The 21,124-nt window shown below is 39.1% G+C and overlaps 1 protein-coding gene across 3 annotated transcripts in view; it reads right to left on the bottom strand.

Moving 5' to 3' along the window:
* UBP1 (upstream binding protein 1) overlaps positions 1-17,407 on the bottom strand; it is a 50,660-nt gene extending 33,253 nt beyond the window's left edge. For 2 of the 3 annotated variants that reach the window (XM_019727720.2, XM_074312708.1), the window contains exons 1-3: positions 17,284-17,407; positions 16,689-16,880; positions 8,588-8,739 (exon numbers count right to left, since the gene is read on the bottom strand). In XM_019727720.2, coding sequence (XP_019583279.2) covers positions 8,588-8,739; positions 16,689-16,801 — 265 coding nt within the window. In that variant the 5' untranslated portion in view covers positions 16,802-16,880; positions 17,284-17,407. Of the gene's footprint in view, positions 1-8,587; positions 8,740-16,688; positions 17,035-17,283 lie in introns of those variants that run through there. The other variant, XM_019727722.2, reaches the window with a different exon arrangement.
* Between the last annotated feature and the right edge of the window lie 3,717 nt (positions 17,408-21,124).

The following is a 21,124-nucleotide window of genomic DNA, read 5'->3' as shown; positions in this document are numbered from 1 at the left end:
TAGTTATGAATAATAGCAACAGCAGCAAAAGCTCATGTTGTGCCGGCCAGCTTGTAAGTGCATTACATGTATTACTCAATTTAATTCTCAACTACCTCATGTGGAGGTATGAAATTAAGGAATGTGTCAGGGCTAGCAAGTGGTGGGATGGGATCTAAACACAGGCAGTCCAGCTCCAGAGATTGCTGATAACTACTACTCACTGCTACCCTCTCTACCTCTCACCCCTACAATGCAGAAAAGACCCATTTAAATCACTGGCCACTATAACCAGTGGAAACAATTAAAAGGAACAAAAACGTTATTTGAGTAACGTGCACAAGGATATCCAATAGGGAGCAGAGGTATATATATCCTGGCCAGTTTTATTTCATTGGCAACTATGTGTGAGAGCTTCTACCAGGAATCACCCATGGGACAGAAGTTCTTTTTTAAGTTTCATCCTTTAGTGATAAGACCATTACATTCCTAAGCGCACTTAAGCATATAATGCACTCATTACATAAAAAATAAGCTTATTGGAATAAATTCAATAAAATAGTAACTATACAGTATTTCTGTTATACAAAGACTCATAAAACATGATTAGAATCTCCATAGGCTTCAAAGATTGTTATAATTCAGTGGCTACCTGAGATGAGCAGACTAAATAACTGGGAGACAGGGGAAGAAGATATTGTCTTGCATACTCTTTCACAACTTTTGAATGTTGAATCATGTATATAAAATCATCTATTTAAACCACTAATTTAAAATGTGACAACTAAAACTTAACACTAAAAATATTTTGCTTTGAAGACTTACTGGTTAAGAAAATGAAATTTGGAATCAGAAAACTCTGGATTTAAATCTTTATAAAAAGTATGGTCAATAATCTAAATAGATAACTATAGGAAAAATTACTCCCTCTGAAGCTTTAATATCATAGGAAAATGGGGATAATTATACTTTCATTAATTGTCACCATTATTTCCAAGTCCAGTTGTGTCACTTAACAAGGGGTATACGTTCTGAGAAATGTATCATTAGGCGATTTTGTCAGGCAAACATCAGAGTGTGCACGGATACAAACCTAGATGGTCTAGCCGACTACACCTCTAGACTAAATGGTACAGCCTACTGCTCCTAGGCTACAAGCCTGTAGAGCATGTTACTGCACTGAATACTGTAAGGCAACTGTAACACAATGGGAAGTATTTGTGTATCTAAACATATTTAACCATAGGAAAGGCACAGTAAGATTATGGTATAAAAGATAAAAAATGAGGGTCCCTGAATAGGGCACTTACCATGAATGGAGCTTGCAGGACTAGAAGCTGCCCTGGGTGGGTGAGTGAATGTGAAGGCCTAGGATATTTACTACACACCACTGTAGGCTTTAAAAATAGTCTTTACGTAGGCTACATAAATTTATTAAAATTTTTTTCTTTCTTCAGTAACAAATGAACCTTAGCTTAGTATAATTTTTTTTACTTTATAAATTTTTTTTAAACTTTAGCACTTAGCTTAAAACAAAAAAACACTGCAAAGTTGTATGAAAGTTTTCTTTATGTCCTTATTTTATAAGCTTTCTTCTGTTTTTATTTTAAAAAGTTTATAAACTTTTTTGTTAAAAACAAAGACATAAAGGGAGCATCTGAGATCTTGCTCTCTGGCTATGTTATCAGTTTGGCTCAAACACTCTTATAAATATTCTCTACAGGTTTGTATGTTTTTATATTGACATTTACTTGGTGTAGTCGGCATGATTCTGAAAAGCCCACCCAGGACACCCTGCAGACCTGGATGTGGCGCTAGGTATAAGCAAGGGCCCAATGTGTCCCCCCGGGCTACCCGCTTCGCATTGGGTGAGTTTGGGTGAGTTTCTCTTGGAATTTTAGGATTCCTTGCTGCAAGTAGTAGTAAGTCATGATTTTATTTGAACTTCTTAGAAAATCCTTGAGGTGGGTAAGAGTAGACAACTCAGGGAAAGGAAAAAGGGTTGCTGCTTTTAATTTTGGTGTTTTAACTGGACTGCTTACTGACAGTGGACAAAACCTTTGCTAGTTAAATGACAACTGAACTCTCTTTAGCTCTAAAACTGTTCCCCAACCTGAATAGCCAATGGGGTGATGACAGTTGTTCAGATCCCTGAATCTGGGGTGGTGGAAATGGACGCTGGGAGTCATCCAGTGAAGTAGCACAGCCGATTCCAGAGAAGCCAGAGGGAGCCCTGAGAATGGCAGGGCACCCTGGAATGGATTCACTGAGAGAGGGGACTGTGCTGTTCTGGAGGCATCTAGTAAGTTCTTATTGGCCCTTGCTCAGGTATTCTTATTTAGGTGACTACGAATCTTTGTGGGATTGCCTGGGAACAGTCACTGCATTGGCTTGTCTGCAGACGTGCACATAAAGGCTGCTTTTCCCTAGAAGTTTGTTTAGACTCTAAAGATCTAAAAATTAACACGGTAAATCATGCCTCCCAGGCCAACAAAGCCCATGACAGTTAGCCTCCCATTAATACTCATGCAGGAAGGTGGCCGAGATAAGAGTCCTTTGATACTTCTAAATTAAATTTTGCACCACAATTAGAAAATGCCGCCCATAAAATTAGGCAGAATGAATGGGAAACATTTAACTGGTCTCTTGAAGCTTCAAAAAGATTTAGATAAATAGATCAACCTATGATGTCACTTAGATGTCAACCCAATTCTTTGAGGTATTAAAACTGGCTGTCCTTATTTTAAAAGAGGGAAGGTCATTTGGAACTTGACTTGTTAAGGACAGATAGAAATTTTAAATGCCTCCAGGGTAAAATTGGGATCCAATTCTTTTATAAATTAGTGAGTTTTTCTCAGCTAAAGGGTCTCTATGTCTGTCGGTGTGTCTAAATATATGTGTGCTGTAAGTGCAAGATAATTTTCCACCTCTGGATGGTATTATTAAAATTTTAAGACAAGTGCTGTAAGAATTGGGCATTTTAAAATTCTCAGAAATATAGAAACTAGCCCAAATATTTTTCAAGTTCACGTGATCTAAGATTAATCTTTAGTATATAAAACCTAGCTTAAGTTTGTTGATTTAAAATAATAACAAAGACCCAAACACATATTAGACACAAGGTCATGGTTATTAGTCTCACTGTCTCCCACCTCAAAGTCCTTCAGGGAAAGTAACACACATGGAGCTGTCACCTCCTCTGATGACAATACCTTCTTCTGGAACACCACCGAATGAAGGACCTGCCTGGGGTTCTTGAGGAGGTGTCACTCTTTTTAGAAATATGTCCATGGTGCTTTGCTTCGTTTCTTTCTTTCATCATAGATTTGCTCATAAGCAGATAATGCACCATAAACAGTCCTCTATTTAATGAAAACTTTTCAGTGTTGAGGTCCATGTTTTCAAATTTTTAAAGGAGTTTGTAGAGGTCTGCAAGAGCTTCTGCTAAACCCCTCACTGTGAATTTTCTTGGAGGTTCTCCTCCTGCAGTTTCCTTTCTCTTGACCCTTTGGCTATGAGTTCCTGCTCCAGTTCTAACACCTCCTCATTAGTCAGTTTCTCAGGACCCCCTCTAGGAGCTCCTCAATGCATTCTCATCCACAACCAGGTTCAAGTTGTTTGCCATCTCAACCACAGCTTTGATTTTTGCAACCTCCTTACTCTTGGCAAATCCTTTGAAGTTGTGGACAAATTTCTTCTTTGAAGTCGTGGACAAACTTCTTAAGTGTCTTCTTCCAGATGCTACTCATCCATTCCTTGGTGACATCACCCCAAGCAAGGTTCCTGAGGCAGTCATAGATGTTGTAATCCTTCCAGAATTGCATCAGTGTCGTCCTCAGTTGCAGCAATAGCCTGGACAAAGGTCCTCCTCAGGTGGTAAGTCTTAAAAGTGGCTATAACTCCTTGATTCATTGGTTGGATCTAGGAGCTGGTGTTTAGAGAGGGAAATACCCTTTGATATTGGGATGAAGATAACCAAAAGGTGAATGTCTGGGAGTATTATCAACCATCAAAATCTTGAAAGGTATGTTATTCTCCAAATGGTACTTCTCCATTTCACTGGCACAGCAATTCAGGAGGGCATCTTGGAAGAGGAGCTGGGTCATCCATGACTTGTCATTGCTTCTGTAGTACACTGGCAGGGTGTGCTTATTAATATGCTTGAAGGCCCTGGGTTCTGTGCCAGATCACAGAGGGTTTCAGTTTGTAGCCTGCAACATAGCTCCCAAGTAAGACTGTTATGCTATCCTTAAAAGCCCTGAAACTTGGCACTGACTTGCCCTCCTTATAGATGAAAGTCCTTACAGGCATCTGTTTCCAGAATACGAAGGTTTCATCCATATTGAATATTTGCTCTGGCAAGTAATTTTCTTCCACAATCAGCTTATAGAGTTTCCAAAAATTCTTCAGCTGCCTTCACATCAGCACTCGTAGACTCAACCTCACTTTCATAGTATGTAATGAATGATGAGTCTTAAATCATTTAAAACACCCAGAGCTAGCAATAAATTCAACATCGGAGTCAGGTCCAGCCTTTTTTTCCAACACCACAAACTTTTTGCTTTGGCTGAGAGTGATATACTTCTGTGCGTCATTAGAAGTTTCTCCACGTCTGATATAGGCCCTTCTCCAATTTTGGTTAGTCTTGTTGCTGTCAATGAAGCAGATCCTTTAACAGCTTCTGTCACTTTATTTTTCTTCTTCAAGATGGTAGCGTTGGTGAATGAGACATGTCCAACTGGTGGGCAATAACTATCAATGATTTTTCCACCTCCATAGTCCTTAATCAGTTTTTATTTTGTTTCCAAGCCATGGTCACTTACTGGCAACATTAGCAGTAAGATTTTTACACTTAGGGGCCACGATGAAAAAAACAACACAAGATTAAACCAGCACCAGAGAAAACGGTGCAATCTAGAGATATAATAAGCACAAGATGTTATGAGGCTGCTGCCTGGGTAACACAGCATACTGTTTTACAGCAAACCTTTTTTTTTCCAGTTAAGTAGAAAGATTGCAATCTAAAATAATGATAAAAAGTATAGTGTAAGAAATACATAAACCATGAACACAGTAAGTTATCATCAAGTATTATGTTTTGCACCTAATTGTACTATACTTGAATACGACTGGCAGCACAATAGATTTGTTTACACCAGCATCTCCACAACCACGTGAGTGATGTGCTGCTCTACAACGTTATGACAGCTATGATGTCACTAGGTGAGGAATTCAGCTCCATTATAACCTTATGGGACCACCACCATATATGCAGTCCACGGTTGACCAAAACATTGTTATACAGTGCATTGCTGTAGTAGGAAAAAAATAAAAAAGTGACTGCTTTATTTCTCTCTCATTTATTAGAATAGATGCAGATAAATTCACATGTGGAAGTTTAGAAGGAATGAAACTTGAGCTGATGGGAGGACAACTGCAAGTGCCCTATCTAATCGCTTCTTACAATGTTATGGTATCCTTTTTTGACAAATAAAGCAATGTTGCCATTTTAAATCATTTTCCTTTGTGGAGCTGAAGAGTTCTTTTGAATATAGGAAAACTGACTCATGGGCAGTAAAACTACTGAATAATAATCTGATTCCTAAAAACCAAAATAGTAAACAGGAAACTGTGTCAATACACAACATCTCACCATCGAAGATGATGCATAGATGTTACCAAAATGGTGCCATTGAGGTATACTTTGCAAGAACTTTCCATGGCAATGTCACTCAAGCTAAAAAAATATCCATGGGATTTTACTGCAATTCCTGGATAAAATTAATCAAGTTTAATGATTATTTTGCATATGGATAATTGATTCTCTTTACACTATATCGCAGAAAAGGCTTCTGTGAAATAATCAAAATCGCATATGTACAACTGACGATATTCTGCTAAGTCTGGACCTGTGCTTCGGTTTAAATGAGGTGGGGTGAAAGATACTCAGCAACCTCTCAATGAAGTCCAGACCTTGACTGGATGTAGAAAGAGCTATGGAGCCTCTCTTTAGAAAATTCAATTTATACAAAAATCTAAAAAGTTTTCATGAATTTTAGGGAATTCATGAAAAATCTTGGATTCAGAACCTTTTGTCAAAGTGATAAATGCTAGGAGACAAGTCTTTGAAAGAACTGTATATACATATTTGTAATATATGTATTTGATACGCATGTAAGCATTATATTAAAGGTATTATAATTTCTTTTTAAAAGGTATATAAAAGTAGAATTCCTTTATGATTATTTGAATGTATTTTTACTGATTATTAAAATATATTTTTAAAAACTACAGTGGTACCTTGGTTTTAGAACATAATCTGTTCCGGAAGTCCATTTGAGTTCTGAAACGTTTGAAAACCGAAGCATGGTTTCCCCACAGAAAGCAATGCAAAAGGGATTAATCCGTTCCAGACCTTTAAAATCAACCCCTAAAACAGCAAATTTACCATGAATTTTACTATCTATTGATACCACAGCTCCATAAAATTTACGGCGTTTGTAAACTGAAATGTTCGTCAATGGAGACGTTCGAAAACCAAGGTACTACTGTATGTCTACATATGCAGTCCACCTACCCAATTTTTTCTTAAAAGACTATTAGAAATTAACGCAATTCTACAACCAAGAAAATACCCATCCCTAATACTACAGTGAGCAGAGTCAAGTGCAAGGAAATCACCATTTATTATATCGGTAACAGTCAAGCTAGAGTAGAACCTGGAAGGGGGACACAAGACAGTCTCCTCGGGTGCTGGAAATATTAGACATAGGTAGTGGTTTCAAGGGAGTAACATATGTAAAAATTCATTGAGCTGTAACTTAACATTTTGCACACTAATGTATATACTTCATTTTTTTTTGAAAATTTAACCTTAACTAAATTGATACCAAGCAAGGTAATCAACTGCTCTAAGCTTCAGTTTTTAAGTCTGTAAAATGGATTAATAAAACTTTTCCTGGGGTTATTGTGGGAATGAATTTAACATGTAAAGTAGTTAGTACAATGCTTCATACACAGTAAACATTCAGAGAATGTCAGTGCAATAAATCATCACTATAGATGGTAGATTGCAACTTTTATCAATATGAACTATACTTATTATTATGCTATTGTATGTTACTATACTATGTTATTATACTATTATTATTAAGCCAATAATAGTAATAGTGATAAATTATGGATACTTTGCCCAGGCCAAAGGACAGATACACCAACATGTTCCTTTAAACAGGTGTATGTGTGTGTGTGTGTATGTGCGTGTATACTCACTCATTGCATGGTATGCATATAATTGAACTTATTGAACCAATCAGAGTAAGAAAAATTCAGGTTATTTCCTTTTTTGCCATAGAAATAAAGCTACAGTGAATATCCTTGCCCCTACAGTGTTTCTTCTGGTATTTTTATGTCTAAAACAGATTATTATATAAACTCTTAAGGTTCAAGTATGAAACTTACATCTCAAATAACTGAATGACTACCCAAACAAATACTAAATCTATGTTAATAACAAAGGTAGGGTATTGCAATAGGTTCTGCAGATAGAATTACTTGAAGTAAAACGTCACAGATCCTAAACTTATATATGAAAAGTTAGAAATAAGTTATTCTTTCACATTTCTGAACATTAATCACAAGTAAATAGTCTAAAATCTGTGATTCTTTCCAAAAGTTCAAATAATTAAAGATTCTAGTTAATGACAGAAAAATCATCACAATGTACTCTTAAGTGAATAGATGTTAATTCTATTTTTTTTTAATACAATAGATATAAACACAAGGAAATATACCTAAATGTTAATTAGTTATCTTGGTGGTATGCAACGGCAGTCAATTTTAGCTTTATCCCTTGATACATTTCCCAATTTTTCTACCAAGAATATGTACTATGTTTGTAACAACTAAATGTTCAAATTTTTAAAAACATCAAAATTCAATGTTTTCAGTATATGTATCCAACAAATTAATTCCTGCATAACAAAGTACTTTTATTTACGCTAGTTAAGTTACACTGGACTGTGCCCAAACCGCTAATAGCACCTGAAAACAAATCCCTTATAGTACTGAAGGTAAATTCTACCCCCCAACATCTCTATTTTCCATTCTGCCCTCTCACTTTCCTGTCATCAACATATAATATTCTCATAAAGTATAAACAAGAGAATGGGCAGACAAAATATGACATGATTTACTTTAATCACAGCCTCCATCTTGCTACAGCTTGTGTCTATTTTCAGCACAAATCTGCTTCAGGTCTGAGATCCAGGTTCCTTGCTAGCTGGACTTCTGATTCATTCTCAAGTTCCATATTGAAACCTCTGTTCCTAAAAATAACTGACATCCTTTCCTACTTGAACCTCCTTTGAATTCGGTCTGAAAAACCCTGTAATAAATCTTATTCCACAGACCCTTTTTATGCAAATCAGTTTCCACAAACTATTACTTTGTTGGCGCACAGTAAAATTCCTACAACTTTTGTTAACTAAAGTCATAAAACTTAAACCAAGAATCTAATTTGAAATCATTGCCAGTAATCTAGGCTGAAATGCCAAAATACCCATTCAGGATTTTTGTAAATTCTTCCATAAAAATATAACATACCCACCTTGGTTCAAGTAAGTAAGCGTTTCATCATGCAGTTTTACTGCTGGAGACGTTGCAGCACACATTACATACTGAAAGGGCGGGTGCTTAGTTTCATCATCCAATGGAAGGCTGGAATCTTCCTGCTTGAAAATGGGCAATGCTAAGACATCACTGAAAAGCAAAAAATAAAAAATAAAATAAGTTAGGGGTAGTTTCCTTTAAAATTTAAGACCAGAAATTATATGCAGAATAAAAGAACTTTTAATGCTAATCTGGCTCCCGAAAAGACAATATTAATAACTCATATCTCTGTGGGTGTGAGGGGAATGGGAGCAGCTGTGATTAGGTATATAAGAATTTATAGTTAATAAGGTCCATGCTACAAATAAAGAGATCAGGCTAATATATGATACTTTAAAAAAAAAAAAAAAAAACTTCAAAAAATTCTTTGAAAACTTTACACTCCGTATTGTTCCTGTAAAAAAAAAATCAAGTCAAGAGTGCATAGCTACTTGTTTTGAAAAGTAGGAACTATTACTGCTGCCAAAGGTAGGTCACACTGGCACCATGAAATCACAAAGAAGCATTTGATTAAAATGGCCCTTTACAGTTTCCTGCTAGGCCTGGCAAGTGCTGAGAGCGTAAAGCTTCAGGTTTTGTCAAAAACAATGGCTTCTTCTGAGAAGCAAACAGTAGCAGTAGAAACAGCTGCTATTTTTTTCTCCCAAGAATAACTTGGGGCACTTGGGAGGGGGGTGGAGGGGGTCTTCTGGCGGTACCGTATATTCTGTTAACCTGGGAAGTTAAACACACATGGATGTGTTGATTTGCTTAAAAACAACAACAAAAAAAACCCAGCTGAGATATAATTTACATACCATAAAATTCACCCTCAAAAAAAAAATCTTGTACCCATTAGCAGTCACTCCCTATCCCTATCCCCCTACCCTACCCCCAGCACCTGGCAACCACCCATCTACTTTGTCTCTATAGATTTGCCCATTTAATGTTAATGAAATCATGTGGCCTTTTGTGACTGGCTTCTTTTCCTTAGTATGCTTTCACGGTCCACCCATTTTGTAGCATGTATCAGTACGTCATTCCTTTTTAAAGCTGAATGATATTCCATTGTATGGATATGCCGCATTCTGTTTATTCATTCATCAGATGATGGATTGATAATCAATTATTACTAAAATGGAAAATGAAGTATCCAGATAATTCAAGATTGTAATTTCTTCTAGGTTGAACTGTAAGTAAATTCCAGAACTGATGAAATACACCAATTCACTAATTCAAGAAGCCCAAATAACCAAAGCAGGATAAATATAAAGACATCCACATCCAAAAACATTAAAAAAAACCCTTATAAGCTAGTACAGTGTGTGAACACTCAATTTTCTAAGGACCAAATAAGGGAATCAGTTGAAAATAGGCATGGGGAGGAGCAGTTGTGGGTATGAGGGGGGAATAAACAGTTGACATTGGTGAAACTACTGAACAGCCAAAAGGATGCACTTGAGAGCTGAGGTTTGAACTTAAAGTGAGATCAAATCAATGCTTTTCTAGAGCCACATTCAGATCCTGGAGGGAAAAGAAAAAGCAAGACACAACAAGACAAAAAAAAGAAGCATTCTCAACTGATTTTCTTCCCATCCAGAAAGATCATACTCTATGTACTACCTTGAGAAGACTTCTCAATTACTAATTAAGTAGGTAACCAAAGGGTACAGTGGGAAGAAATAGAGGTCAAACCAGTCTGGAGCTTCAAATTCCAGCTCTGCCATTTGTAGAGTGACACTACGACAGGCTCCTTAACTTCTCAGAGCTCTAATAATGGGTTTGTTTTTAACTTAGAAGAAAACATTTTAAGTATTAATATCTAAACTCTAGGCACACATTAGATCAGAGAGTATTAAAATGTGGTCCCTGGAATCCTGGGGAACCTGTGACTCTTTCAAGGGGGTTCAGAAAGTCAAACATATTTTCAGAATAATACTAAAACATCTATCTGCCTTTTTCACTTTATTGACATTTGCACTCATGGCACAAAACCAATGGTGGTTAAAACTGCTGGTGTGAGTCAAGGCAGTGGCACCAAACTGTACTAATAGTCACTGCATAAAAATTAACTTTATTATATGTGGTCCTTGGGTATATATTAACTTTATTATATATATGTCCTTGTCTTGTTACATACACACCTAAGGATATGATTGTCTGAAAGAAGAGTTTTTATGCAGCTGTGATCTGTGAGCTGACCTAGCAGTCTCTCTTGCAGAATACAATTTTTACTTGAAAGAAAAACTGACAAACTATGATTATTCAAACCTGCGTATTTGAAAGAAATTTCCTAAAAAATGAGTAAATTGAGCCCATTGTTTACACTGTGATAGAATTTGTTGCCAATGATCCAAATCCTCCATATGCTTTCTCTAATGAGATGGTGGTGATATTAGGAATGCAATTGTTTGATAGTGGTAATATTAAGGAATGTGATTTTTTGCATGGTGAAAAGTGTCAACATTTAGATCTGCATAACTCTGCAAATTACTGTTTTCCCAATGAACAATGCATGTATATTTCAAAATTATGCAGAGTAAGAGATTCATTCAAAGTTCAAGACAGACCAATTGCTTCTAATGTAACACACAAAAAGCAAAATTATAGTTTCATATTCCACATTGCAACTTTAAGAAACTACCACTTGTCAAGTGCTGGTATAGTATCAAAAAAGAATATCCAAAATTTAAAAGAGCTGATAAAATAATCTTCCTTTTACCAACCACATATGTGAAACTGGATTTTCTTCATATATGCCAACCCCAACGATATATTTCCATAGTAGGTTAAGTGAATCCATTTGTTTTAATTTCTAAGAAATTAAAAAGATATGCAAAAAGCATAAAACAACGCTTTTCTTCTCACTGGTTTGTTCTGGAAAATAGTTTTAATGGAAAATATTTTTTTTTTACAGGACTTTATTGGGGAACAGTGTGTACTTCCAGGCCTTTTTTCCAAGTCAAGTTGTTGTCCTTCCAATCTTAGTTGTGGAGGGTGCCATTCAGCTTCAAGTTATTGTCCTTTCAGTCTTGGTTGTGCAGGGCACAGCTCAGCTCCAGGTCCAGTTGCCGTTGCTAGTTGCTGAACTGGCAACCGTGTGGTTGAGAGCCCGCGCTCCAACCAACTGAGCCATCCGGGAGCTCAGCGGCAGCTCAGCTCAAGGTGCCGTGTTCAATCTTAGTTGCAGGGGGCGATGCCCACCATCCCTTGTGGGACTCGAGGAATTGAACTGGCAACCTTGTGGTTGAGAGTGGAAAATATTTCTGATAATATACGATGGCTTGTAATTGTTATTTTAAATAAATATTTAAATTTCTTGATTATGAAGGGACTACAAAACACACAGCATACTATTCTATTCAGATAGATTGAGACAAAGTAATCCATAAATGAATGAAACCAACAGAGGTCCTACTCTACTCAAAGTCATTCTGCTAAAATGACAGAGATCTTTTAAAAGCTAAATAGGTCAGATATATTCTATCTTTGCTTCCAAAAATTTTTACATGTTTAGAAACAACAGCTCTGACCACTCCATATCAAGACTGTCAATCATAAAAGAGAAGGAAAGACTAAGGAACAGCCACTGAAGAAGACAAAAACTAAATACAATAAGGCATCCTGGACTGAAACCTGGATTAGAACGACAATGGATGAAAAACTGTGAAATTCAAATAAATTTTGTACTTCACATAACAGTACTGCACCAAGCCAGATTTAAAATTGTACTCTGGTTATGGAAGTAGGAGAAGCTGGGTGAAGGGTTTGTCAACTTGCTAGACTATCTTTGTAACTTGTAAACCTAAAATTATTTAAAGTTAGAAAATTCAACTACCAAAACATGAATAAATTAATAAAAAACTAGTTTTGTTATAGTTGATATCAAGACAACAATTTCACAATCTTCAAAAAAATTTGGAAAATTGAAAAAAAAGACTACCACCAAGGTTCAACATAGAACTATTTCGTATCTATTAAATATGTCCCAAAGCAAGCAAAATAATTACAGAGCTTCTTTTTAAATTTACCCACAGAACCTAAAGCAAAGATGAGGCATCAGATGGTATTTCCACCAATAAGAAATGTTTAAGTATGTCTTGGCAAACTGACAGGTGTCAGTCACCGTGATGAAACATATCAAGTTTATGAGACCATAATCAATAAACTGCCAAGTTTCAAACAGCCATGACTGAAGGATATAAACTGTATTGAATGTTACTTTTAGTGGGGGGAGGGGACACTCTAATTTTTAAAATTGAACACAAAAAAGTCTATGGACAAACAAGAGAATGTATGTAAATTAGTTGAGAGTTCTGAGTCTATGTAAGTTACTCCTTGAATATAAATTTCAATAGTCAGCAAATCTTTTTCCAAGGCAATCAAAGCCTATTATTAGAGTCTGTCCTTTAGAGCAGGGGTAGGCAAATCCAAGGGCCAATTCAGCCAACTTGTTTTTATACAACCACGTGAATGGTTTTTACATTTTTAAAAGGGTTGTAAACAAACAAAAAGTGACAGAGACCCTCTGGCCTGCAAAGCCTTAAATATTTGCTGTCTGGCTTTTTACAGAAAAGGTTTGCCAAACACTGCTTTAAAGTAATAAATTTAAAAACCAATATGAACACCATAATCTGAAATCAGTTATGATTTTTGATCAGCAATTTAGTAAATTCTTCCGTATACTTCAGCCAAGATTCAATCCAGAAAGCTTCTAACTTTGAAATCAGATTTCACTGACCCTAAATTTTTCTGTACTTCTAAGACATGTTATCTATTCAAGGACATTCTGTTTTAGCATGAGACCAAAAGAAAATCATCTGCTATTAATAGCTATACAATAAACCATACCCTTAGTAATCTTTTACTAACTTAACACTGATCAAAGTTGAAATTTTGCCATTACCTCACAAGGCCTATAAACTGCTATTTTAACCTATCACTCAGTATACGAAATTTGTCTTCACCTCAAAGCAGTTTTGATTTAGCAAATTATCTGTAAACTATGGATGAATCTCCCCACCTCAGAATATGTAAAGTATAACTTTTATTTTAAAACAGACTTATACCATAGTGAAGTTTAACAGGGCTCAGACCAATGTCGTTTATAAGGTAATAATTTAATATCATAGTTTTTATGTGTAATCTAAAGAAGTTACATTACTCTTTAAATCCTGAAAATTAACTTGCTACAGATTATAAATTTCATGTGAACAGTAAGATGGAAAAGAAAATTACCAGGCGGCCCAAAAGACCTTGCAGAAGTTTTAATGAGTTTTACTTTTTAAAGTCATTTAGTTATCTGCTCATTATTTCACAAAACACGCATGACCCAGATTTCAAGTTACAATGGGTTTCAGCCTTCATTCAGTGAGTAGGAACTCAGTCTTCATTTGGAATGGTAGTGTCACTGACAGGGCACTTGGGCCAATCACTTTAACATCTATGAGCGTAGGCTTACTCGCTTATAAAGACTGGTCTATTATTTTTCTAAGGTCTCTTCATCCATCTCTAGAATCCTGCTTTGTAACTAAGACTGTAAAAAACATTTATGCCCTGCCTCATTTGGAATCTCCAGCAGCTCCTACCTCATGTACAAATGTGGTACAGCAGTACACATAGAATACGCACAAACACACAAAATGAGAACCAGAGAAAGAAAAAAAAGGGAAGCAAAGGTAGTATGAAAAATCAGCCTCCATATACCCCAATACTATCAGCCTACATTATTTACTGCAAATATATTAAGTCAGACTGTTATTGAGAGAAGCCATCTCTTTCTTTTAAGATTGCCACCCCAAAAGCTAAGAAACCATTTCCTAAAAGAAGTCTTTAAAATCCCTCTTGTTTTAATCCGTCCAAAAAGCAAGTACAGTAAGCATACTTCACTTTGAAAAAAAAAAGCAAAGCTGCCTATAAATTTTTATCAAGAAGTCGCCTTTCAAGTAATTTCAAATTTAGCGCTTCAAGTTTATTTCTTGAACTTGAGAGAACAAACAAGAGAGAAGACAAGCATCAATAGCCTTACTTCTCATTTGACACCAGCCCTCCCAGGGCTCCAGGTCCAGGCCAGGGAAGTACAAGTGCAATCAAAGGCCAGCAACAGCCTAAAGCTCTTTTCAGGCTTTTCCCTTATCAAACCAATTTTTGAATCTCCTAAGTTTGAATTCGAAGTAAAGGGTCTTGAATTTGCATGAGGCAGGTACTCTCATGGGCTCCTTAGTTTTTGAGGAACAAATGTTGAGGAGTAAACTGATACCAAAAGTATATGAATAACCAAAAATGGTATTTGCCTTCAAAGATACTTGAAAATTTACATTAAGTGACACAAACTATATAACCAGTAACCAAAAACATTCAGTGGAAGAAGTTTCCCTGTGAAAAGTGTTGCAAAAGACACAGAATTACAAGGATGTCAGGCATTACTTTAAGAACACGGTCAGGGGAAAGGTTTAGTATCAAGATTTTATTTCCTTTTCACAGAATATACCATAATCAAGTGCATTAGTTGGCCAAATCACTAAAACAAATAAAACTAGGAAAAAAACTAAAAGCTCAAAATAACCTTCAATAAGCAAAGTTTACAGTAGCAAACTTTCATTTTGCCATAACTGAGGAGTGAGAAGCAACTGAAGAGACACACTGACTTGGCTCCACGTGCCCTTATTCCTTAACTGGAAGACCAGGGTCTCAAGGAACAGCACGGCCTTTGTGGCCTGTCTTTTCACAAGGAAATCACCACGTCGCGTCCAGTATTCCCATTTGGGTCGACCCTATGACTTTTCAGTAGCTCAATTTCCTCAACAACTGAGCAAGTTGTTCCAGAAAATAAGCCACCTCATCCAGAACCCTCAAGTTTCAAGTTACACAACTGCAGAGAGGAGTGCCAAGTTCAGGGAGATTGGTACAGACCAAATCAGGGTCAGAGACTGGTGAGTGAAAGCTCTCCCTCAAGCACTTCCTCATCCTAAGAAACATCTCCACCTTTCTGAGAATTCTTTATAGCCCAGAGTTTCCCCTTAAGGTTTCAATACTGAATATTTCAGAGAGCAGCCCCCCCCCCATCCCAGGCCTGCTCTGACCCAGAAGTCTTTCTTCTTTCAAACATTGATGCTCCCTCCCTGTCCTCTCCTAAAGCTACAGTGAGACCTATGGAAAGCTCCTGGGAAGCTGGACAGCACTTCAAAGACGTCAGGTATTAAAGAACGTATTTGGAAAATTTCACTTAATTCCCATCAATGAATAGCTGCCAAACCATCAAATTTTATACTTTGATCGGGTGAACTGACAAAATATAAACTATATTTCAATAAAGCTAAGAAATAAAAGTAAAGAGCTGCCAAACTGATAAGAGTTAAAAAACAGTATTCTTCGGGGAAAGGCCAGAGGCTAAACTCAGATGTTTCAACCTCTCGAAATTAAAAAAATTAATGGCTGCTGGTACAGACAGTAGAGACTAAACACTATTGTTTGTGGTGAAATCACTGCATCTTAAAGCCTTCTTCAAAAGGAAACAGCCTAAGAGGGTAGTCCCCAAAATGAAAATTTTCACTTTGAGGGAAAAAAAAAGTGAACGTGCTTCTCTACAGTGATTATTTTCACATATAACTACTATTGCAGTATCAACTGATTAAAAATAGGAAAGACTAGAATGTAGAACTGAGTTTGAACAGATACCAAAACCTTGGAGAGTTATTTTCCCAACACAAGTCTTGCCATTTCGTACACTGTATTCCATCTCTAAGTGGCTTGTAAATCACTTGCAAGAAAAGGTGCCCCTTCCCCAACCAACACAAGCCATCCTTACAGCCAGACGGTTTTACATAAAAAATGAAGCCCACAAGTGTGGTTTCAGGGCCGAAGCTTGCAGGGCCACCCTTCCAGACCCGTCACCGGGGCGGGCAGAAGCGGCGAGGCTCCATGGCCCCGACGGCCACGCGGCAGGGGAGGCCGGGGCACAGCTGATCACAGCTGCGCCTGGCAAGGACCCAGGGTCGTGCAGGCCTTTCCCAAGAGGTCAGAGGCTTCCGCCTGCCCGTCTGACCCAAAGCGCCCAGTACCTCATGCTGTAGGCGCCGGCGCCCAGCTCCTGCCCGATGCCCGAAAGGCTGGCGTCGAAGTCGTGCACCAGCCCGGACTCGATCACCTCGTCCATCTTGAGCACCCAGGCCATCTTCCGGCCTCGCCGTCGCCCGGCGCGCAGCGCGGCCTCCGCGAGCGGGGCGAAGGGGCCGGAGCTCCGCGGGAGCGTCCTGGGGGAGGGCGCGGGTGAAGCCTCCGGCGGCGCGGCGAGTGGTCACCAGCGGCGGCCCGGCCGGCGGCCGGGACGAAAGCGGCCGGGGCCCCGCGGGCAGGGCACGGCGAGCAGCTGCAGCGGGAGCGGCAGGGCCGCCGGCAGCGCCTCCCTCCCGCGGGCGTCGGCCCCGCGCCTCATGCCGCCGCCGCCCACCCCCTGAGCGCTAGCGCTGCAGCAGCCGCCGCCCGCCCCACCCCGGGGCCCCCGGCCGCATCCTCCCCAGGACTGCGCGGGTGCAGGAGCTCACCGCGCCCCGACGACCGTGCCGGGGTGAGCCCGCCCGTCTCCCGATTTTGGGTTTGGACCCCCGGCCCTCGGCCCGCCCGCCCAGGCTCTATCGCCCCGCCGCCCCGGCCAACCCCGACGACGCCGCTCGGTCGGCCCGGACGCTGGCTTCAAGGCTCCGGCTCGAGCTCACTCGCCGCTTCCGCCTCCTGCGGCCCCGCCCTGGCCCCGCCCCCGAGTAAGCCCCTAGCTGAGACCCGCCCCGCAGGGCCCCGCGCTGGGGGCACTCCCGGCGCTTCACCGCGGAGGAAGTGTCCAGGCCGCGCAGCGCGACCCCGCCCACGCGGCAGGTTCCCAGCCCCTGCGGCCTTGCTCTCTCCCAGCACACCGGCACAGGAAGAGGTGGTGCCAAAAGGGCTGCCAGTTTCCGCCCATCCAGAGAGGTGAGCTGATTGACAGGCGACCTGGACAATAATGGCAAGTACTTGGTCAAGGCTCCCGTGAGTCTCTGTGTCCCTGTATTAAACAACCAATCAAAATGTTCTTCCTCTTGGGGACTGAATTTGCTGCCAAAAGAAAAAGTTCATTGGACCGCACTAGAGGAAGCGTCCCTAAACGCCACTTCCCGTGGTGCTTTACTCCTCTATGGTCTTTGTGGGTAGTCTAGGGATTTTGCTCACACTACAGATGAGAAAGTGGTTGGGAGTCTTAGCGAATAGGTTGGCACCCTATCTGGTGACTTAAAGGTTCATTGGGCAGAAAATCTTGATTGACAGGACTATAAGCCAATCAACGCTCGGAGGAAGGGTTCTGGAAGGTCTTCCCACAACTGCTGATTGCTGGGAACATTATGGCGAGCTTGAGTTCAACTATGGGTTCAGTCGCAGTAACTGCTGACAGTCATGTTATCTAGCATGGTTATGGGATTCATTAGCTAGGTGATTTTTTTCACTCGCAGTAACTGCTGACAGTCATGTTATCTAGCATGGTTATGGGATTCATTAGCTAGGTGATTTTTTTCACTCAGGGCCTCTCTTCTGAATGCAATCCTATGGCTGGGGCTAAAGTCACCTGGAGGGCTTCTGTACTGAGGAATACAGAAGAAATAAAATGGAGTCACCATAGTCAATCTGCTAAATTATTAAAATTAAGTAGATTGAGGCATGAGGAAATGACTCTGTTCTTGTTTTAACTAGCCTGGGAACTTAAACTTTTGAACTTTACAGTAATGCCTTAATACCTGGATATACATCAAACCTCCAGATAAACCCGATTACCTCCGAAGAGCTAGGGAAAAGAATGTTGACATATCCAGACCACCTGGCATCTAGAGGATTATAATCTTGGATCCATCCAGAGGCTAAGAATGCAGGATTGATTTGTCTCAACGTTCTTTTTACTGTAAGAAGATTTTCTTTCTTCTTTGGAACATTCTGGATATTGCCTAGTTGTGTTTCCAGTGTGCAAAGCCTAAGGCCCTTGAATAAATTTTTATTTATTTTTAGCCAAAGCCACCTGATTCATTTACGATCGGTCAGCAGTACTCACATGTTTATTGCATGATGCAGGCTGTGGACTGTGACCTCAGTTGGGGCTGCTGGAATGCCTACACATGGTCTTTCCCTGTGGTCTTGACTTCTTCACAGGGTGACAGCTGGGTTCCTAAAGCAAGTGTCCCAAAAGTCAGGAAATGGAAGCTGCTAGTTTCTTATGACAAAGATTCCTTGCTTGACCAAACTTTAGCCAGGCTCCTGAACCTTTTTCTAGGCCCATCTGTGCACTTCCCTATAAAATTTAGGTATCTTGATAGCTGATCAGGTTCTTTAGACACCACAGATACAATTCATTGTGAGTTTCTTGTGCATTAATTCGTAATCTACTCCTACAAATAAAACGACATCAACATATATCTGGTGGAACAGGTTGGCTATATTGCTCTTGCTCAGGGTTTCTCACAAGGTTATAGTCAAGATATCAGCTGGGGATGCAGTTATTTGGAGGCTTAACTGGGGCAGGAAGATCTACTTCCAAGCTCACTTGCATGTTAACCAGAAGCTTCAGTATATCAACATTTGATACCACAGGGCTGCTTGAGTTTCTTCAAAATATGGCAACTGGCACCTCCCAGAGTAGAGAGAGAGAGACAGAGAGAGAGGGAGAGAGAGAAAGCTGCAGTGCCTTTTACAACTTGATCTCCTAAGTCACACACTATCTCTTCCACTTTATTTCTGTTCCATAGAAGACTTCAGCCACTCAGTCGAGCCTCCATTCATGGAGAGGAGAATTAGTCTCCATCTTTTGAAGGGATAAATGTCAAAAAACTTATGGACATACTTTTTAACAAGAATAGCCACATTCCTCTTTATCACTTATAGGTCTTTGAAGGCACTAGATAGCACAATTGGATCAGAAAAAGAGATAAGAGATTGTAGGGACAGAGCCCTAGAGAGCAGTTTCCAGGCTCTCGGCCTCACGTGGAAATGTACTGGCTCAGGTAGTAAATGGCCATCAACTGTGATTGGATGGCCATCTGCTGTGGCTAGTTGGCCGTCAGCTGTAACCAGTGAGCCATTGGCCACTAATATAACTGCCGTGGCTACGCTAGCAGAAAATGGGGACCTAGCAAGAAGATGATGGCTGAGCTAGCAAGCGTGGATTGCAGTTAGCACGGTGGATTGTAGCCAGCAAGTGAGGTTGGTTGGTTGGCAGAAATGTGGATGGCAGGTTGCGGATCGTGTGGCTCCTACCTCCTGTGTCTCCAACCCAGCCACCAGTGAGAATATAGTGGTATGACTCCCGTATCTATGGCTCCATGGGTGTTCCTTTTTGGCCTCACCATGTCCTGCGTTCTTATGTGGGGAGCGGGACCAGAGACCCCGCATGACTCCCCCGCGTGACAGAGATATAAACATGGAAAGGAAGAGGTTAAAATTATCACTGTTTATAGATTGTATGCTAATATATCTGGAAATGTCATGGGGAAGAAGTAAAAACTTAATACCATGGTAGCGTACACCATGAATATTCATAAATCAATAACTTTCTACAAAAAACAGGATTAAAAATATAATGGAAGAAAACGATCAATTTATAATAGGATTTAAAAAGGTAAAATACCTAGGCAATATCTAAAAAGAAGTGTAAAGAACTATGTAAGCAAAAATGAACACAAAAGTACTTTGAACATAAAAGATACTACATCCAATATTATAATGGTTATTCTCCTTAAACCAATAAATTTAAAGTAATTCCAATAAAAATACTAACAGGATTTTTTAATTGGACAAACTGATTCTAAGATTAATATGGAATGGTAAATGAGCAATAGTAAAGTTTCAAAAAGTTAAAAGATATTAAAACATAAAACCTAAATATTTAAAAGAGTGTGCATTGTTGAATGAATAGATGAGCAAGGGAAGAAAATGAGGTACATAGGAACAGATAAATATGTTTATTGAAATTTATTAATTATGCAATAAACACTGGCATCTCAAATCAGTGAAGGAAAATGGACTATTCAATTAATGGTTTGGGAATTGGCTTTAACCTTCTGAAAAACCTTATCCCAAAATCAATTCCAAGTATCTGGAAATTTTGTTTGTTTCTCCAAAAAGGTTGAAAAGGATAAAAAGCAAAATCATAACACACTAGAAGAAAATATGGGAGAGTAATTTTTAGAAACTCAGAAAGGAAAAGCCTTTTTTAACTATGACACGAAATCTAGATTGATACATTTAACAACATAAAAATTTTACTTTCTTCATAGCAAATACCACCATAAGCAAAATCAAAAGAACAGGAAAAAAAATCCTATTGAGAACTTAGATCATGGACAAAAGTTTTATTTCCCTAATATATAGAGCTCCTACAAATAGATTATACAAAATACAGTGAAACTCCAGTTGTGTGGATGAGGGCATTTGTACAATGCAATGCCACAGAATATATAAATTGGAGTACACCTGTTTGAGATAT

This window comes from Rhinolophus sinicus, linkage group LG10 (assembly GCF_036562045.2).
Source record: "Rhinolophus sinicus isolate RSC01 linkage group LG10, ASM3656204v1, whole genome shotgun sequence".
Lineage (NCBI taxonomy): Eukaryota > Metazoa > Chordata > Mammalia > Chiroptera > Rhinolophidae > Rhinolophus > Rhinolophus sinicus.
Note: the sequence above shows the minus strand (reverse complement) of the source record. Positions and strands in the feature narration are given on the sequence as shown.